This window comes from Drepanopeziza brunnea, assembly GCF_022702325.1.
Source record: "Drepanopeziza brunnea f. sp. 'multigermtubi' strain 214-2 chromosome Unknown ctg7, whole genome shotgun sequence".
Taxonomy (NCBI): Eukaryota; Fungi; Ascomycota; class Leotiomycetes; order Helotiales; family Drepanopezizaceae; genus Drepanopeziza; species Drepanopeziza brunnea.
The window spans coordinates 1,884,865-1,901,726 of NW_027094070.1; the positions used below are offsets into that span (position 1 = coordinate 1,884,865).

At 49.2% G+C, this 16,862-nt stretch overlaps 6 protein-coding genes across 7 annotated transcripts; 2 read left to right on the forward strand and 4 right to left on the reverse strand.

The window, feature by feature from the left end:
* Positions 1 to 432: 432 nt before the first annotated feature.
* L3040_004883 (uncharacterized protein) lies at positions 433 to 1,080 on the reverse strand (the record flags this gene model as incomplete). Its single annotated transcript, XM_007288600.1, has 1 exon — positions 433 to 1,080. The coding sequence occupies one exon, from the start codon at positions 1,078 to 1,080 to the stop codon at positions 433 to 435; it is 648 nt and encodes a 215-aa protein (XP_007288662.1).
* Positions 1,081 to 3,075: 1,995 nt separating this feature from the next.
* Positions 3,076 to 4,798, reverse strand: L3040_004884 (uncharacterized protein; the record flags this gene model as incomplete). Its single annotated transcript, XM_007288601.1, has 7 exons — positions 3,076 to 3,365; positions 3,430 to 3,783; positions 3,834 to 4,011; positions 4,070 to 4,123; positions 4,174 to 4,245; positions 4,299 to 4,531; positions 4,627 to 4,798. 7 exons carry the CDS (start codon positions 4,796 to 4,798, stop codon positions 3,076 to 3,078), a joined length of 1,353 nt encoding a protein of 450 aa, XP_007288663.1.
* Positions 4,799 to 6,835: 2,037 nt separating this feature from the next.
* Positions 6,836 to 9,553, reverse strand: L3040_004885 (uncharacterized protein; the record flags this gene model as incomplete). Its single annotated transcript, XM_007288602.1, has 11 exons — positions 6,836 to 7,020; positions 7,074 to 7,132; positions 7,198 to 7,698; positions 7,804 to 7,840; positions 7,943 to 8,279; positions 8,389 to 8,510; positions 8,565 to 8,641; positions 8,689 to 8,789; positions 8,862 to 8,928; positions 8,993 to 9,187; positions 9,249 to 9,553. 11 exons carry the CDS (start codon positions 9,551 to 9,553, stop codon positions 6,836 to 6,838), a joined length of 1,986 nt encoding a protein of 661 aa, XP_007288664.1.
* A 521-nt stretch (positions 9,554 to 10,074) lies between these two features.
* On the forward strand, positions 10,075 to 11,315 carry L3040_004886 (uncharacterized protein; the record flags this gene model as incomplete). The annotated part of the gene is made up of 3 exons (XM_007288603.1): positions 10,075 to 10,243; positions 10,302 to 10,350; positions 10,409 to 11,315. 3 exons carry the CDS (start codon positions 10,075 to 10,077, stop codon positions 11,313 to 11,315), a joined length of 1,125 nt encoding a protein of 374 aa, XP_007288665.1.
* A 146-nt stretch (positions 11,316 to 11,461) lies between these two features.
* On the reverse strand, positions 11,462 to 12,505 carry L3040_004887 (uncharacterized protein; the record flags this gene model as incomplete). 2 transcript variants are annotated; one of them, XM_066156365.1, is made up of 4 exons in its annotated part: positions 11,462 to 11,529; positions 11,577 to 12,131; positions 12,268 to 12,305; positions 12,354 to 12,505. In XM_066156365.1, 4 exons carry the CDS (start codon positions 12,503 to 12,505, stop codon positions 11,462 to 11,464), a joined length of 813 nt encoding a protein of 270 aa, XP_066011778.1. The 2 variants fall into 2 exon arrangements, with proteins under 2 accessions (XP_066011778.1, XP_066011779.1); XM_066156366.1 differs by having other exon boundaries at positions 11,490 to 11,503.
* A 779-nt stretch (positions 12,506 to 13,284) lies between these two features.
* L3040_004888 (uncharacterized protein) lies at positions 13,285 to 14,895 on the forward strand (the record flags this gene model as incomplete). The annotated part of the gene is made up of 2 exons (XM_007288605.2): positions 13,285 to 13,364; positions 13,413 to 14,895. 2 exons carry the CDS (start codon positions 13,285 to 13,287, stop codon positions 14,893 to 14,895), a joined length of 1,563 nt encoding a protein of 520 aa, XP_007288667.2.
* Positions 14,896 to 16,862: the final 1,967 nt, after the last annotated feature.

The following is a 16,862-nucleotide window of genomic DNA, read 5'->3' on the forward strand; positions in this document are numbered from 1 at the left end:
GGATTTATTCTATTCTATTCCACTCTACTCTACCGCACTCCATTGTATCCCATCGTGTAGCATTGCTGCTGCAGACGAGTCGAGATGCATTATTGGTTTGTGCATTCATTTCATGTTGATGTTGATGTTGATGTTGATGTTGATGTACAGTAGGTATGCGTGCTTGCGTGCGGGAAAAGGGCTGGCTGTGCGATAGGTAGGTGTTTAGAGATTACAGGGCCGTAAGTAAGTATAGTTACGCGCCAGTCTCTTCAAGCCCCGTTTCCCCAGAACTCCAAGTTGCGCGAGCCCCGTTTAATTCATGGCGCCCTGAAAGAATCCCCCAGAGAGAGAAGAACAAAAGAACAAAAAATGAAAACCTCCACCCAAGAACCACCCCGTCCGTCGCCTTGCATCGACCCCGTCCGCCCCGATCCCAGGACCCAGGCTCACCTAATCGCTATCGCTCGAGCTCGAGCTCCCCCCGCCGCGACTCCGGGACCGGCCGTGATGGCCGTGGCCCCCCGGGAACAGCATGCCCCCCGCGGCCAGCTTCTTCTGCTTCTTCTCCTTCTTCTTCTTCTTGTGCTTGCTGTCCAGCATGTTGGCCCCGACGGCGCCGGCGATGCCGCCGACGAGCGTGCCCAGGACCCCGCCGCCGGCCTTGTGCGCGAGGTAGCCCCCGCCCGTGCTGCCGATCAGGGTCGCACCGAGACCACGCTCACCTCCGTTCGGTCCGGTCGGCTGCGCGTGCGAGCCGGGGTACTGTGGTCCCTGCTGGCGGGTGTCGGCGTACGGAGGTTGGGGGGCGTGCGAGCCGGCGTAGGCCGAACCTCCTCCTGGTGCCGGGGAGTGGGCGGGGTATTGCGCATGACCCTGAGCCGGGTACGGCGAATGAGAAGCGGCGTAGCCTTGGTGATGAGGAGGGGGAGTGGCATAGTTGGGTTGAGGAGGGTATGGGGAGTGCTGGGGCTGAGCATAGTTGGGTTGGGGAGGATACGGGGAGTGATTTTGGGAGTGATGTTGGCCATAGCCTTGATGTTGATGTCCGTAGCTGCCTCCTTGTTGATGGCCGCCTCCGTAGTATTCTGAATTTGACATGTTGTGTGTGTGTGTGTATGTGAGTGTGTCTTCTTGGGTCTTGTTGAAGAAGTACTGTGGTTGATGTGGTGATCGTTGAAAGTAGGATCGAGAAGAGGGGGCAGGAAGGTCTGATATATGTAGCTGCTGACTGAGCTGACAGGCAAACTTGCCCCTGGAGTGGCTGATCTCGGATGATGGATGCGATGGGCAGGGGTTGACTGTCAGGAGAGGCTGATGGCGAAGTTTTCCTTCGCTCTGATGACTGCGCAAGGCACTCAAGGCACTCAAAGCACTCAAAGCACTCAAAGCACTCACCCAGCTGCGCGTCAGACCCTCAAATCACAGCTTTGCAAGGGCGCGATCAGGCCGGATCCCACGAACCCGCGGCCATAGCACATGATGTAATTCAGATCACAAGTGGTGTGTGGGTGGCTTTCCGGGATGCTGCGGACGGATGGACAGGGAGTCCTGTCGTTGTCGCGGTCGTTGTCGTTGTCGGTCGTCGTTTCATTGTTGTTGTACAAGTTGTACAAGCGAGAGAGAGAGAGAGAGAGAGAGAGAGAGAGAGAGACCCTTGACATCGCCGTGAATTCAGACGTTCCGAATCCGCCGAGAAGCGCTTACTCTCGCCTGCATTCTTCTGCTTCGTAGAACAATACTAATAGGGTGCTGCTCTGTACGCTCCGTACTGTTGAAATCCTCCAAGTCCATCTGCATTTCCCTGCGCCGCAGTGGGGCCGCTGGCCATATGGCCGTCGTAGGGCTATGCTTGCTACCATACCGATCTTATCCGGGATCCAGAGCCAAGCGTAGTGGCGCTGCATCGCTGCCTCGCGAATACGAGTGCGACGGTATCCCGGATCTGGGGGTGAGAGATGTGATATGAGGTGATGTGTTGGCCCTGGATGGAATTTCCATATGTCGGCCTGGTCGGGTGGTCCTTGTTTGCGGATGCTTGGTGTGAAGTCATCGTGGGCAGAGAAAGGGATGGTCCAACGAGGAAAGACCGGCGACGTGCCGGGAGTGGTTGAAATTGATCGCGCGTTTGATCTGATATATACCGGTATATTGACACATATATATTGGGCTCGGCAATCCGCACAAACACAATTCATCGAGATTTCTCGCCTGCAAAAGTGTCGGAACTCAGTTCGGAAGTCCCGCAAACCTATCATGTGATGTGATACAGTATGAAAAAAAAAAAAAAAAAAAAAAAAAAAAAAAAAAAAAAAAGGCAGCCGAAGGGCACACGACTACCGGTAGGTACTATCTCACATAATCGACAGCTCAGAAGCCACGAGCACACACGTGACTCAACACCGCAAGACGAGGAATGTGTAATGACTTTAAGATTCGGTTCCGTTCCCTCCAACCATCTCCCCCGCTCCCGCCCGTGGCCAAATACCTACCGGTACCTATCAACACGAATCAATATTCCTCGCCCCTATCGCCAGAACTCCGAGATTATCTAGGGCGCTTCTCCCACGGGCCGACGAAAAACGCACATCGCTCATAGACCTATCTATCCATCCCATCCCCAATGCACCTTCACCGCACTCTGCTGCCCGAGAGGATGCCACGAAAGTAGCAGATAATAGTAGTGGTATGTAGAAAAGAAAAGAACAGAAAAGGAAAGGAAAGGAAAGGAAAGGAAAGGAAAGGGAAGTGTAGCGCAAGAGGTTATGTTTCTGCTTCGTGTAACTAAAAGAGCAAGGCGGCCAAGGCTATACAGCGAGCTCCTACTTCGTATCCGCTTTTGACGCGTCGTCTGAACGATATCACGCAAGTGAGGCCGGACCGAAGTCAGCTAGTTAGTTGTCGCTTTAGCAAGAAAGCAACAAACTAACGTCTCTCGTCCCTCGTCCCGTGGTAGAAGTCTTCTGAGCGATATGTTTATAAAGATATCATAAGATTCGTCAAGCGAGGCCAGACCAAAGCCAGCTAGCGAGCTAGCTACTCTAGCAAGGAGAGAATAAAGCAACGGCCGGACCCCCGTCCCCACACAGATATCACCTACTTCTTACCATAAGTCGTCAACTTCGGGCTCCCGGCGGCCGGGGGTCCCGAGAACTTGGTCTGCACGAAGACTTTCTGCATGCCATCCTCCTTCTTCTCGAACTTGTAGTAGACCTGGTCCAGCTCTGCCATGTCGACACGGTGGGTGACCATCTTCAGCGGATCGATCTTGCCCTCCTCAATCATCTTGCACAGCTTTTCCCAGTACATGTGAACCGGGGCCTGGCCGTTTCCGATCAGACGGATGCCGCGCTCCATCAGCGAGCCGATGTTGAAATGGTTCGTATCTGTTACCAGGTCAGTGATGTGATTGTAGGTAGGGCTTCTGCGAGTTGCCGAGACGAGACTTACAGCCAACATATATACCGGTGATGCCACAGCGACCGAAGCTGCGCACCGATGTGATCATCTCATTGACGATCTCTGAAGTGTCCGTCTCCAAACCAAGTTGCATCTCAAAGTAGTGTGCCCACCCCTTGGCATACTCCCCAGCCACACACTCAAGTGCGACGTCTGGGCCGCGAGGCACCAATTCCCGTAGCTTCGAGTAAACAGTCGTTCCCTTGGGAAGTGTGCTGTAGTCGATCAGCTCGACCTTGGGGTACTTTGACTTGACAAAGTCGAGTCGCCAGTTGCAGTCGATCATGATGACTCGCGAAGCGCCATGCATGAACGCGAATTCAGCACACATTTGACCGATGGGACCTGCAATCCGTTTAGCAAGTCGCATGATGACGAAGCGTGGAGGTACTTACCAGCACCCCAGATCGCCACGACGTCTCCCTCATCTACACGGGTATCGACCACACAGTTCCAGGAGGTGCAGATGACGTCGGAAAGATACAGACCCTTCTCGTCTGGTACACTGTCCGGCAATTTGAGAAGGTTGACATCGCCAAATGGAACTCGTGTGTACTCTGCTTGGCCGCCAGCCTGTATCGTTCTCAAGTCAGCAGCGGTACGTACGTGAACGGTGATTTCTCAAGCTTACGAATCCACCGGTGAAATGCGAATAGCCAAACATTCCCGCCGTTCGTCCTCCATACTTGAGTCGTGTCAGCTCACAATCCTCACCGTTGGGGGTCGGGTGTTTACCATGCCGTTTTCAATGGTGTTCGAGTTCGTCTTCTCACACTGCGAAGAGAGCTTCCGGTGGCAGTAAAAGCACTGTGCTCCGTCAGCCAGCCATCATGGTCATCCGTCGCATTTCATCAACTCACATCACCGCACGCAATCTGGAACGAAGCCACAACCCGGTCGCCCTTCTTCAGGTTCTTGACGCCCGGGCCCATGGACTCGACAATACCACAAAACTCGTGACCCAGAATATCGCCCTTCTCCATCTCCACCACGGCTCCGTGCAGCAGGTGCAGATCGGAGCCGCAGACGGTGCTTCCCGTGATCTTGAGGATGACATCTCTGTCCTCGACCAGTCTTGGTTTGGGGACATCCTCTAATGGATGACGATGATGGATCGGTGAGTATATTTTTCTCTGGGTGTGAAAGGGGGAAAGGGGGAAAAGGAGAAAAGGGGACGAGTCGACTTACCGACTTTAACGGTATTCTTGCCCCTCCAGACCAGCGCCTTCATCATCTCCCCACTCGGATCGGCATACTTTGCGCGGTCGCGAGCTGGGTTGCTGATATCTTGCGCGGTGGTGGCGTTGGTGTCATGCCCGATGACCCTCTCGACGAGAGCTGCTGCTTGACTCAATGCCATCTTGATATTGGGAGTTCAGGAGAGTGTCGATGATAAGTAGGATTTGTTGGAATCAATCGTGTGAATTGAGATGGAGAAATATGTAAATAATATATAAACAATATATACCGGTAGGTAAACATCAAGGGAAAGTCGTTACGTCACAAAGCAAACACGACGTCACTCGATCGACGGATGTGGATGTGGAACGAGTGCAGAAAGGAGACAGACCATGGAACGAATCCCTATGCCATCTTCTTGTATCACTCAAGCCAACCCAAGCCAACCCACATCAGCCCATCACATCCACATTGTGTTGTGGTGATGCAGATATTGCTTACTCATGGGCTGTAGTCTGTCTGTACCGCGACTCGCTTGCTGACGGGCACTTCCCGAATTCCCGAAGCCGAGGCGAAATAGCTCCCGCCCGTTACCACAAGTCAGCCAGCCAAAATATATATACATATATACATATATACATATATACATATATACATATATACCTTAAAGGGGAATGCAGGAGCATTTAGACGGTCAGCTGATCGTCCGATAACCATCTCTTTTAGGGACGATTTTAATAAGTTGGCATGGCTGGTGGATCACCCTAGGCTTATACTTAAGATTGAATAGAATTTGAAAACAAACGATTTAAATTATTTAAATCGTAGCTAAAATAAAACTATTTTATTCGATTAAATCGTTTTTTTTAAATACTCGTCTTTTCGTGTAAAAACCGTTTTAAGACCGTCCCATGGCCGTCCCTGAGCTTAAAACCGTCCCTGAGAACCTGAATTAGTAAGCAAATACTCTTTTTATTACTTGCTAATCTACCCTTTACTACCTTGACCACTGATTACACCCCTCCTCAAACCATTACCCCCTCCTTGCGAAGGCTGCACTTGCGAAGGCTGCAAGGGCGGCCATTACACGCGGGTGAACTTTTGCTAAATCGATCGATTTCGATAATAAAAAAATTAAAGCGTTGATATACAAGCCGTGGTAGCGATACCGAGAAATATCTTGGCGTCGAACTTCTTAAATTATTATTAAAACAATTTTATTCAAAAGATAATTTTTATCTATAATTATATCTTCTTTAAAATGGTCATCGAACTATTTCAATTTTTTAAAACGAGCTTATTAATAAGCCTGTTTTAAAAATATAGACGAGGACGGCTATAGGACGGCTACAAAACGGTCTCTTTCAATGGGACGGTCTTTTCGATAAACTATTCTTGAAAAGAGCTTAGTACTGAATTTAAGCGGTCCAATAGCCGTCTCTTATAAAAGAGGATCAAAGGACCGTTCAAATGACCCCCTACTACCCTTTATGGTACATATATACATATATACATATATATCTATATCTATATCTATATCTATCTATATATCCAATCCTCGCCCTACTAAAAATCGTCAGTCAGTCAGTCGGATTTACGGATATACAATTATCAAAAACAAGTCATGTTTATGGAGAGCCTCCCTCCCATCGGCTGCCTTGCCTGACCACCTAGGTCCACTCACTCCGCTGCAAGCAAGCGAGAGTCGAACCAACCTACTTACCGGTACCTCAATAAACAGAAAAGACATACATACAGGTAACCTTTAAACCCGTACCCCCTTTTTTTTTTTGACGACCAAATCCTATTATTCTTCTCCTCCTTCCCTCCCGCTGTCAAACCCCACCAGCCACATGACTCGTCTGGCAACTTTCTTTCCTCAATGACTCTCGTTGTTTCTAATACATTCAGTTTCAATATTCTATTGGAAGGCTGTTAAGAAAAATCTGACGTCCCGATGCGCAAGAGCCAAGATGAGATTCACTGGATCTGCTGAATGTGGGATTGTGGTTCAAGACCTGGTGTGTGCTGGTGCGGGGATTGTCCAGGATTTTTGTAATTATCTTGTAATTTTCTTTTCATTTTCTTATAATTTTCTTATAATTTTCGTGTGATTTTCGTGGGGAATGTTGGAAAGTGACGTACGTGAGCGAAGTGGGGGGGCGTTCGGAGTTGCTGGGTGACTTCGTAGAAATTCAGCCCGTAGATAATTTAACTATCACGGGTTTGAAATCGAAACTTGATCAAGGCGGGATTCGCTTGTTGACCCGGCCGGCCAGGAGAATAGCGAAGTCAGCCATTTCCGGACTTGAGCACAATCCCAGCGCTGGTCCCTGTCCTTGTGTAGCATGGCCTTGATGCCCTCGGCCAATCTGTGATCCTCAAAATCCTTCGGAAAGACACCTAAAAGATGATCAGCAAACTTCCCAAAACCAAAATTGTCAATCAGCACCTACCATTTCTCAGAGCAGAGAGAATGATCTGCCGTTCGGACTTCGTACCAAATTTGTAGACCCTATGTGTCATTAGCAGGCTACAATTTCGAGATTCCACCAATTTTGACCCATAGAGAGCACTTACAGCTCGAATGCAATGATTCCCAAACTATACACGTCCAGCCTAGTACATATCGGGTTTGTCTTGGGGAGAATAGGAGGGCAGTAAAACTTGGTGCCAGCTTGTCCAGAAAACGGGTAAGGTATAGGAGCCGCTTCACTCTCCGCAGGCGAGACGTATACATCAGCATTGGGGTCCTTCAATTCGTGTATCAGACCAAAATCTCCAATGACCGGGCAGACACGGGTGATCTGCTCGGCGTGGATCACATTGGACACTCGGCGGCATTCATTGCAGTCTGATATATCAATATAACCAGCCGTATCAGGTTCCGTTGATGGGAGGAAAGCAAGGAAAATATTGGCGGGCTTGAGGTCGCGATGAATGATTTTCTGACGGTGGAGGTACTCAACCCCATCGAGTATTCCTAGTAGAAGGCGGACGGCAGGCAATGTGTGAAAACAATGCTTTACCCCAGGTATCTTGGCTGGTTTTAACTGGTCCTGATACCAAATATGTTCTTCTCTGTAGGACACGAGAAGTCAAAAATTGCCTCGAAACCAAACGCTAGGGGAAGGGAACAAGCCAAGGCCTAGGAGGGTCTTAAGAATGTGCTTCCCCAGTACTTACAGCGACATAGGATAAGGAGTCATCTTAATGTATAATTCTAAAAAAGAAAATTAGTCAGCGATTTCCGTACCTCCAAGCGAAAAGAAAACACCCCCAGAGTTTTCGGAAATATTCGGGAATTGGGGAATCCAATACGTACGGTAGTCGACCTCGTTCTCTTTATCAGCGTGTTTTCCGTGGTACGGAACGAGCTGGCCTAGGTCGCTAGTTCTGATGACTAATTCTGCAGTGCTACCAGAAGCCTCATCGTTGACCTGATCGTCTGATTCTTCGAAGCGTACAATATCCTCACTGCTTTCTAGCACTTTGCTCCTCGAAAAACTAGGATCTCCGAATGATACCATGTCTCGGTTTTGTACCTGGGCTTGTGCTTGAGACCTGAAGGAAGAATCCGTCTCCGATGAGGATGAATTGCCATGACTCCCTCTAAGCGGTTCGGCTCCTCCTCGAGGATGTGTCTCGGCCCAGCAGTGGTACTGAATAGCGGGAAGTTAGCATTTACCATGTTTCGAGAAGAGCGCGGTACATGTAGTCACAGGTTCTGGAATAACCAGAACAAGGAATGATGGACTCCTAAATACCTACGTATCGCACAACATTGACGTGGTTTAATTTAGCCAAGGCCTTGACTTCCGCGATCATCATCTCATGGTCAGAACGACCGGAAATTTCGCGAAGACGCTTGCCAGGTATAGTGATTCTCTTGACTATTAAGTGGGAGAGTCAGTAATTGCTTGATCGGCAAAGGTCTGGTTACGTACTGGCGTATATAGAGTCGTCGACAAGAGAGCTTGCAAGGTAAACACGGCCGAATCCTCCGCTTCCAAGCAAACGAATCCTGCCAAATGTTAGCGAGTTACTCCTCACCATGGGGACACAACCTACTCTTTATACTCCTTTCTGTAAATCGACTCCGGAATACTATCATCACTCTCGCCGCCAGGGCGGAAAAACGCGAAGAAGGACGGAATGGTCAAGGCTTTTGACTCGAAAGTAAGTCAGCATTATTTCAATGCCCTCGAAATTCTGGCGAAATTAAAGCTATACAGTTAACTCACTGGATTAGCGTATTGATGTCCGACATCGATATCAGCATGTGATGAATCGCCGAGAGAAAGCCCCTGCCTGAGTAGGAAGCGTGACAGGATCAGCATTGTTCTCAGCAAACTTGAGACACTGAATAACGTACTCTAGTTCCAGTCCCTCGATTTTAGAAGCTCTCCTCTCGACGACGGTCTTGAGAACAGTGTCAAAAGACGACAAGTAGTTCTGAAGGTCGCCCTTGCTAGCGAGCTCTTTGGGTATCATGCCGACCTCGATCAATCTCTTCTTCGTTTCAATGAATGTCTCCTTTGATAGCTGGCGGACTTTGGGGTGATCTGGTCTATGATTATATTAGCTCCATTCTCATGCTTTTAAAACTCCTGGGTCAAGCAGAGACCTACGGTAGGTCCGCCAAGCGGCTGGCGGCCTCGGCCTTGCACCTCTCCTCAATCATCGACAGCATCAGAAGTGCCGACTGTTGCTGGGGCAGTTTGGGACTCGTGATGAGGTTTTCTCGTCGTGTCACTGTGCCTATGTCCTCGACATCCTCATCCAGATCCATGTTTCCTGAGCCCTGTGGATCGCGTTTGGACTTGGAAGAGACATCATGTGACCAGTCCGGGTCACCAGTCCTTGCGCCCGTCAAATTGACGCTCGTTTCAACGCTCGAATCATCTGAAGAGGAGGCCCAGAACCGAGAAGTCATATCTTAGGTAGTATTTCCAGTATTTTCACACGAGCACGGGCATTGATCCGAAAAAGATCAAAAGGTCGGGAACCGAAAGACGAACTTGGAGAGAACAGCTTTCTTCTTCAACATGGGAATTGTGCACTTTTCCTTCGAGTTCTTTTGCAATTCAAGGTGGGTTAGATGGACAGATTGAAGGTTGCCGATCGAGCTTCTAGGTCTTTCGTTTGGCCATGGCATGGTTGGCTGGTTGGTACCGGTACCTTATTAGCCTCTAGGTGCCAGCACTTATGAGGTGCCCGAGTGCCTGAGGCATGAGACAAGAGTCGCGCTAAGAGCGCGTGTAGGATCGACCACATCGCAGTGCCTCGTCAACATCAAGTCACGAATTCCACATATTAATTTTTGGAGGTTCTGACCGCAAACGAGAAGTCTATCAAGCTCATGTTGCTCCATGTCTCCTGTTTGCTACATACCGTGCTGTCTGTTGAGTACAATACATTTTTCCATCTACCATCTATTATCATCTAGCATCCATCATGCCACGAACCCTTCCATGGCTCAAAGGTTCGAACACCACGACCATCGCTCCACCAAAAGCTGGCACGCCGGCCCAAAAGCCGAAGAGACGTGTAAAGGATCTGGAAAAAGCCGATTATGACGGGGAAGACTCGAAGACCTATTCAAAGAAAATTGCCAAGAATAAAGGTCAGGCTCGACCGATCATCCCGACCGAATATCAGAAGCCCATGCTCATAATATTTAGCTGAAGTGCCCCCATCTTCATCGCCGCCACCATCGCCACCAGAGGAGAGGTAAACCCGACCTTCAAGCTCAATGCCCAAAGTCGCAAGTCGGCTGACTAACCCACAGTTTCATGGAGGAGGGCAGAGACAAGGATGACAGATACCGCATGGTTGAAGATGAGCTTTTTAAGATTGCTCAGACGTATACAGTTCATCTTCACACAGCCGAGTATAAGAGGCTGCAGAAAGCTGTCAAGAGCGAGAATGCCGACACGATCAACTCGATTTCCCGACCTGTCACTGGCAAAATGACAGACCATGCCAAGCGGAAATCAGAGGCTGTGGCAATCGCAAAGAAGCAACGAGCTACTATCGAAGGACTGAATGGTAAAAAGGGTGGGAATTTTTCTGACGATAGTCAGGATGAAGGTCTCCCCTACGTTGGCACCACTCTTCACGGGCTGATGGACAGTCCCCGAAAGAAAGCAGCATCACTGGCGAAACTTGGTACAAAGGCCACGACTCGAGCAGCAGCAGGATTCGGCAAAGCATCATTTCAAGCCAAGCCAGACCGACAGTCTTCCCCTCTACCCAAGCATGCTACCCAAAAAGCGCTAGAACTGCCACAGAACCATGTCTCTACGGACAACACGGAAGAGGAAGACGACGACCTGGATGCACCAATAGCAGCCCCGAAGTTGATTGCCAAAAATCAGAAATCCACTCTATGTCCGATATCACGTTCAAAGTCCATACCTACCCCTTCAGCTGTTGTCAGACGAGAGCCTCGGCCTTTCACATCCTTCGAACAGAAATCCCAGTCGAATCCCATGAAAACAGAATCAGAGTCCAAATACCCCATCAAGGTTGAATCGCCACCCATGGCTACTGCACCAAAGGTATCGACCCCCAACGTAACAGGGAAGCCTACACGGCTGTCGAGGTTAGAAAGAATGCGGCAGAACAGGGCAAAGAAACAAGAGGAGCCAGATCTTAAGAAGGAGTATGACTATGATGCTATTCCCACTTTCTGAGACCCATCTACATCTGCTCAGGCCCCAGTCCTTCTCAAGCCTTGAAAGGAGTCTCTTTCAGAGGCTCCGCCTGTGGTGCGATTCTAGCGAGATGCCTTCTCTGCCCAGTCTTCCAGTCAACAAGCGCCGAATGGGAGGTAACTCTGTTATCCCACACGGAACTTCAACAAAACATCACTCTCCTCTTGCTTGTACCCAACGATTGATCTAGTAACTGGACGGACGTCAGGTTTCTTTTTCTGGAGGGGGCGAGCTTCTTACATTGAGGATTTACATAGAGGGCCTTCTCTCCTGTGACAGGGTTTGTTCGCACGATTGGATGCTCGCTAACAACAGGTTCCCTTCGAGCGGCGCCATTATTTCCTCTCGATGCATTGACTTGCTCGACACCAGAGTGTGTTGCCTTCAGGCCATGGAGCCTCTCTTTGAAACCGTCGCTTAATCTATTATATGCCTCGACTTGGTTGGAAAAGAGCGTATCCCCGCCAGATTCGGGGACATCCAGGATATATAAAAATGTGGTTCCGAGTGGTTGTTTCTCATACGGGACATCGCTGTGCCATGCCACGGAACCAGTTCTGGTTTGGAAAAACTGTTCATGGGTCTTGTCGCCTGCACCTCTGTGTACGAGGTGAACCTCAGGATAACCTGCAGGAGCCCCCGAAGTTGGATGGATGTGAAGTTTGCCGAAATAACAGACATAGTCGAGAGCTTCGTCGATAGGCAGATCCGCGAAGTCCTGGTCTCTGAATGCAACAAATTTTCTCTCGGCTACGAAACGAGCTGATCCTTTCCTGCATTGCTCAGCGTACTGAGCTGGATGCCAGAGACTTCTGTTCCTATTGTTGGTGTAAGATGGTTAGTTGTGACACCCGTCTGCCAGAGATCTGGGTATGTCAATTCCGCATCTAGTCCGTGATCCCTGTGTTCGAATAGCTCCAGGGTTGGGTACGTCTCGTTGATGTCCCATCTAGGAAGATAGTTCTTATACTACCAAGCTGTGAGCTAAGAAAAAGAACAGTTGCCTTGGAGACTAGCCTTGGCGGCTGAGAACCCATCCTATCCTTTCCTTGCTCTTCGATATCTTTCTCGTACCCGATGGGTGCAAGCTCCTTGTATGGTCCAACATTACTAATCAGCTTCACCGGACTGTGCTCCAAAGTGATGGTCTCGGTTGCGGAAGGTGCCATTTTGTGTACTGCTTTGTTTGATACGGTTTGAGTCCCGTAGCTCGGAGTAGGCCAACTTTATATCCTCCTCTGGGCAGGTTGCGTCTTCCTGAGCAAGTGCTCGCAACCCAACTCCTCTTGCCACCACCTGTGGCTATGATCCGGGACAAAGCTACCACCTGCATTTATCATTGGCATGCTAAACCATGAGACGTCGACAATGGCTCGATGGCACGCATGATGATAAGACGATGGGGTAACAAGGCCAATATCGAGCTTGATTCGGGGACTTGATTGAGAAAAGTGGCATTTTACTAGTAGAGGGCAGGATGGTGCAATTAAGCTCAAGAATTACGAACTGCATGTCATGATTTCAGTCCCCGGTCAAGGGACCTGAAAAGTGTATGTTACAGTAGAGATTCGGTGCTATTTGACACCTGATCTGGGCTCAGGAGAGCTGATCTGATAACCGAGGTCAGGTCAAGGTCCAAAAAGGTCGAGTCACGTGATTAAAATATTCTGCTGACTCGTATGCTCTCATCTTGGGACTAAAGGTCTACCAGCCCCGATGCATATTTTTATGGCCCAAGAATCCCCCTGAGAGTTTTTCAGCGGTTTTCAAGAAAGTGTGTAGTTTGGAAGCATGACTCATTGTCATGGCTAGACGAGGTGGCGCTTGACTAGCGCGGTTACCAATCGCGGGGTGCGCGAAGTATAACGTTTGAATCTTCTTATCGGCAACCAAACCACAAAACCCCACCAAGAAGTGAAAGTTTTCAAAATACCATATCACCGTCGCCATGTCTGCTATGGACCTTGACGCTCCGGTGTCTATCTCGCAAAGATTTGCGGCGGTAGACCAACAGCAGAATAGCGCAACGTAAGGATCTCTCGACGCATTCATAAGGGCGTTCTAACCCACTATTAGGATTTTGTGCTGCAACTGTGGCGCTGCGATTGATGGAACAACGTCAGCCGGTGCTCTCTGCTACGACTGCGTAAAACTCACTGTCGACGTGTCGCAAGGAATTCAGCGGGAGGCCACTCTACATTTCTGCCGAGACTGCGACAGATGGCTTCTACCCCCATCCAGCTGGATTGTCGCCGCGCCCGAGTCTCGAGAACTGCTGGCCTTGTGCCTGAAAAAACTGCGCGGTCTACACAAAGTTAGGATTATCGACGCCAGCTTCATCTGGACAGAACCCCATTCTCGCAGAGTCAAGGTCAAGCTTACGATCCAAGACTCGGTTTCGGAGGGGGTGGTGCTGCAGCAGTCGTTCGAGGTGGAATACGTCGTAGCATACCAGCAATGTCCGGATTGTGCAAAGTCATACACTGCGAATACCTGGAGAGCTTGCGTGCAGGTCCGACAAAAAGTCCCTCACAAGAGAACGTTCCTTTACCTCGAACAACTCATTCTCAAGCACGGTGCACACAAGGATACGATCAATATCAAGGAAGTGAAGGATGGGCTGGACTTCTTCTACGCAGCACGGAATCAGGCCGAGAAATTCGTCGACTTCCTTACATCTGTGGTACCCGTCCGGAGCAAGAAGTCCCAGGAACTGATTTCTATGGACATTCACACTTCTACCAGCTCTTACAAATTCTCATACTCTGTTGAAGTTGTCCCGATTTGCAAAGATGATTTGGTGGCAATTCCCATAAAGCTCGCGAGATCTATTGGTAACATCTTACCTCTGGGTATTTGTCACCGTATTGGTACAACTGTCAACTTCCTTGACCCAAGTACTCTCCAGACAGCCGACGTCAGCGCCCCCATCTACTGGCGCGCACCGTTCACATCCCTGGCAGATGTTCAAGAACTCGTCGAATTTATCGTTATGGATATCGAGCTATTGGGACCACAAAAGGGTAGATGGGCACTGGCCGAAGCCACAGTCGCTCGCGCATCAGATCTTGGAAGGAATGACAAGACATACTACACCCGTACACATCTCGGAAACGTGCTGCACCCAGGAGACTCAGTTATGGGTTACCAGTTGACCGGCACAAACTTCAACAGTCCCCAGTTCGACGCTCTTGAAGAATCCAACACATACTCCTCACAAATACCTGACGTCATGCTCGTCAAGAAGTTCTACGCCAGAAAGAAGAAATCGAAGAACCGCAACTGGCGCCTCAAGCGTATGAACAAGGAGGAGGGTGAGGTTCTACCCAAGAAGGCCGACCAGGACCGTATGGACAAGGACTACGAGATGTTCTTGCGGGATGTCGAGGAAGATGAGGAGCTGAGACAGACGATGGCGCTGTTCAAGGCTCAGCAGAAGAGAGATGCTGAGGCTATGAGTGTTGTAGAGACGAGTGATGGCGAGGAGGACGAGACGCCGAAGATCAATATGGATGAGCTTTTGGACGAGTTTGAAGATTTGCAAGTTGCGGACAAGTAGGCGGGTGGACTGGCATCTGATGTATTGGCGTTTGGTAGAAAAGGTGTTGTGGTCTGGGTCACTGCAGCATCGGATGTGGATATCTGATTTGACGTTAGATAAATAGCACTTGGTCATAACATGCATCGTTGTCTGTCACTATTGTTTTACACTTGTCACTCTCGAGTCTGGGTCCAACTTGCGGGCTCTCTTGCGTTTTTCCATCGTTACAGCCATTTGCATGGTTGTTGAAATGCATTTCTGAAATGCATTTCTGCCGTCGTGTTCCAGTCTATGGGTCCTATTTGGCAAATTCTCATACCCCCCAATTCTGACTTGTATTGTTTCGCACAGCAAACTCATCCATCCCCCCTCAATATATATTTATAGTCATCTCATCCCCCCTCCAGCCCCCATCCCAAGATTCTCTCATCACCTCACCCACATCTTCCTCCAGAAACAAAAATGCCCGCCTCTCAAGAGTCAAGCTGCAATCCTACTGACTCCCTCGTCCTCGTCCTCGTCCTCGTCCTCGTCCAGCCAGCCAACCGTGGCCTAAAACGTGCGTCGTCCTGTCCTCCCGGCCGCTCCACCCGATGAGTCTTCTCGCCTCTTGCGCAGATCCAGATCTAGACACAGGCTCAGACCTAGACACAGATCTGGACACATCCGGAATCGGAATCGGAATCGGAATAGGACGAGAGACCGCTCTCCGGCCGCGCCCTTCTCTTACGAGGAGAGGAGAGAGAGGAGAGGAGAGGTGGGTCCACCCCCTCCAAAAAAAGACATATTTATCTACGCCCTACCCCCCCTCGAACCCAACTCCAATTTTTCATCACAGGTCTACCGATCTATCCATCTGTCTACACAAACCCCCCCCCCCCCCCCCCCCCCCCCCCCCTGTTGGATCGCCGGTAGCGAACGTTCGTAACTTCGTATCAACGTGCAACGCACGTGGCTTCCTGCAATTGCCAAACAACGGGTAAAAATGGTCCTTGATTTCTGTCTGTTCCCCCCAAAGTCCAGAGGGGAACTGATTCCTTCTATACGATTAGAACGAGTCACGTGTACTAGCTAGATAAGAGTGTTTACATCGAAGTTGGGCCTCCCTTAAGTGTATGTAACCCACGCTAAGCGAGGTAGGTAGGTAAGGTACGTATGCCCATCCGTGCCTGAGATACCGGTACCTACCCGAACCTAACATCTGACTCAACGACGTCGGGTCGATATTGATGTACTACCGACACCCCCCTTCCACTTACTTCTAAGCCTTCTTCCTTCCTTCGACCAAGATTGATTCTGCCATGCGATACTAAGAGACTTGCTACAAGACATACACACACACACACACACATACACATATATCACTATACTCCTTCTTCCACACACGCAACAAAAGACACGCAGAGGCCGCTCAAGAACACCTGCTCGAGGGGATAGATGAATAGATGCTATCTATCTATCTATCGACCACAGCAAATATGCAGTTCCCTACTCCTACTCCTACTCCTACTCCTACTCCTACTTACTACTACCACCACCCAATCCAGACAGACTCGCTGAAGAAGAGATAAAAAAAAATAAAAAATAAAATACACCTAAGAAAATAAGATGGATAAATAGATGATTTTCTTAATTCCATCATTTGATCCACCCACCTATCTATCTATTTCCCTCCCCGGAATAAAAAAAAAAAAAAGGAAAGCCGCCCTACTGATACCCGCAAGTGTACCGCACCGCACAGCATATCCCGCCTCATCTTGTTCCAAATGCCATAGATTTTTTAAAAATATCCCTTTCTTTCCCTCTCTGTATTCAGGCCTCTGTATTTCTGGTAAGATTGAAAGGCAAGGCAAGGCAAGATGCGCGAAAAAAAAAAAAAAAAAAAAAAAAAAAAAAAAAAAAAAAAAAAAGAACATCCTCAAAACGCAGAAATGATTTCCCTGGATATATATATTGAAAAAAAAAAAAAAAAAAAAAAAAAAAAA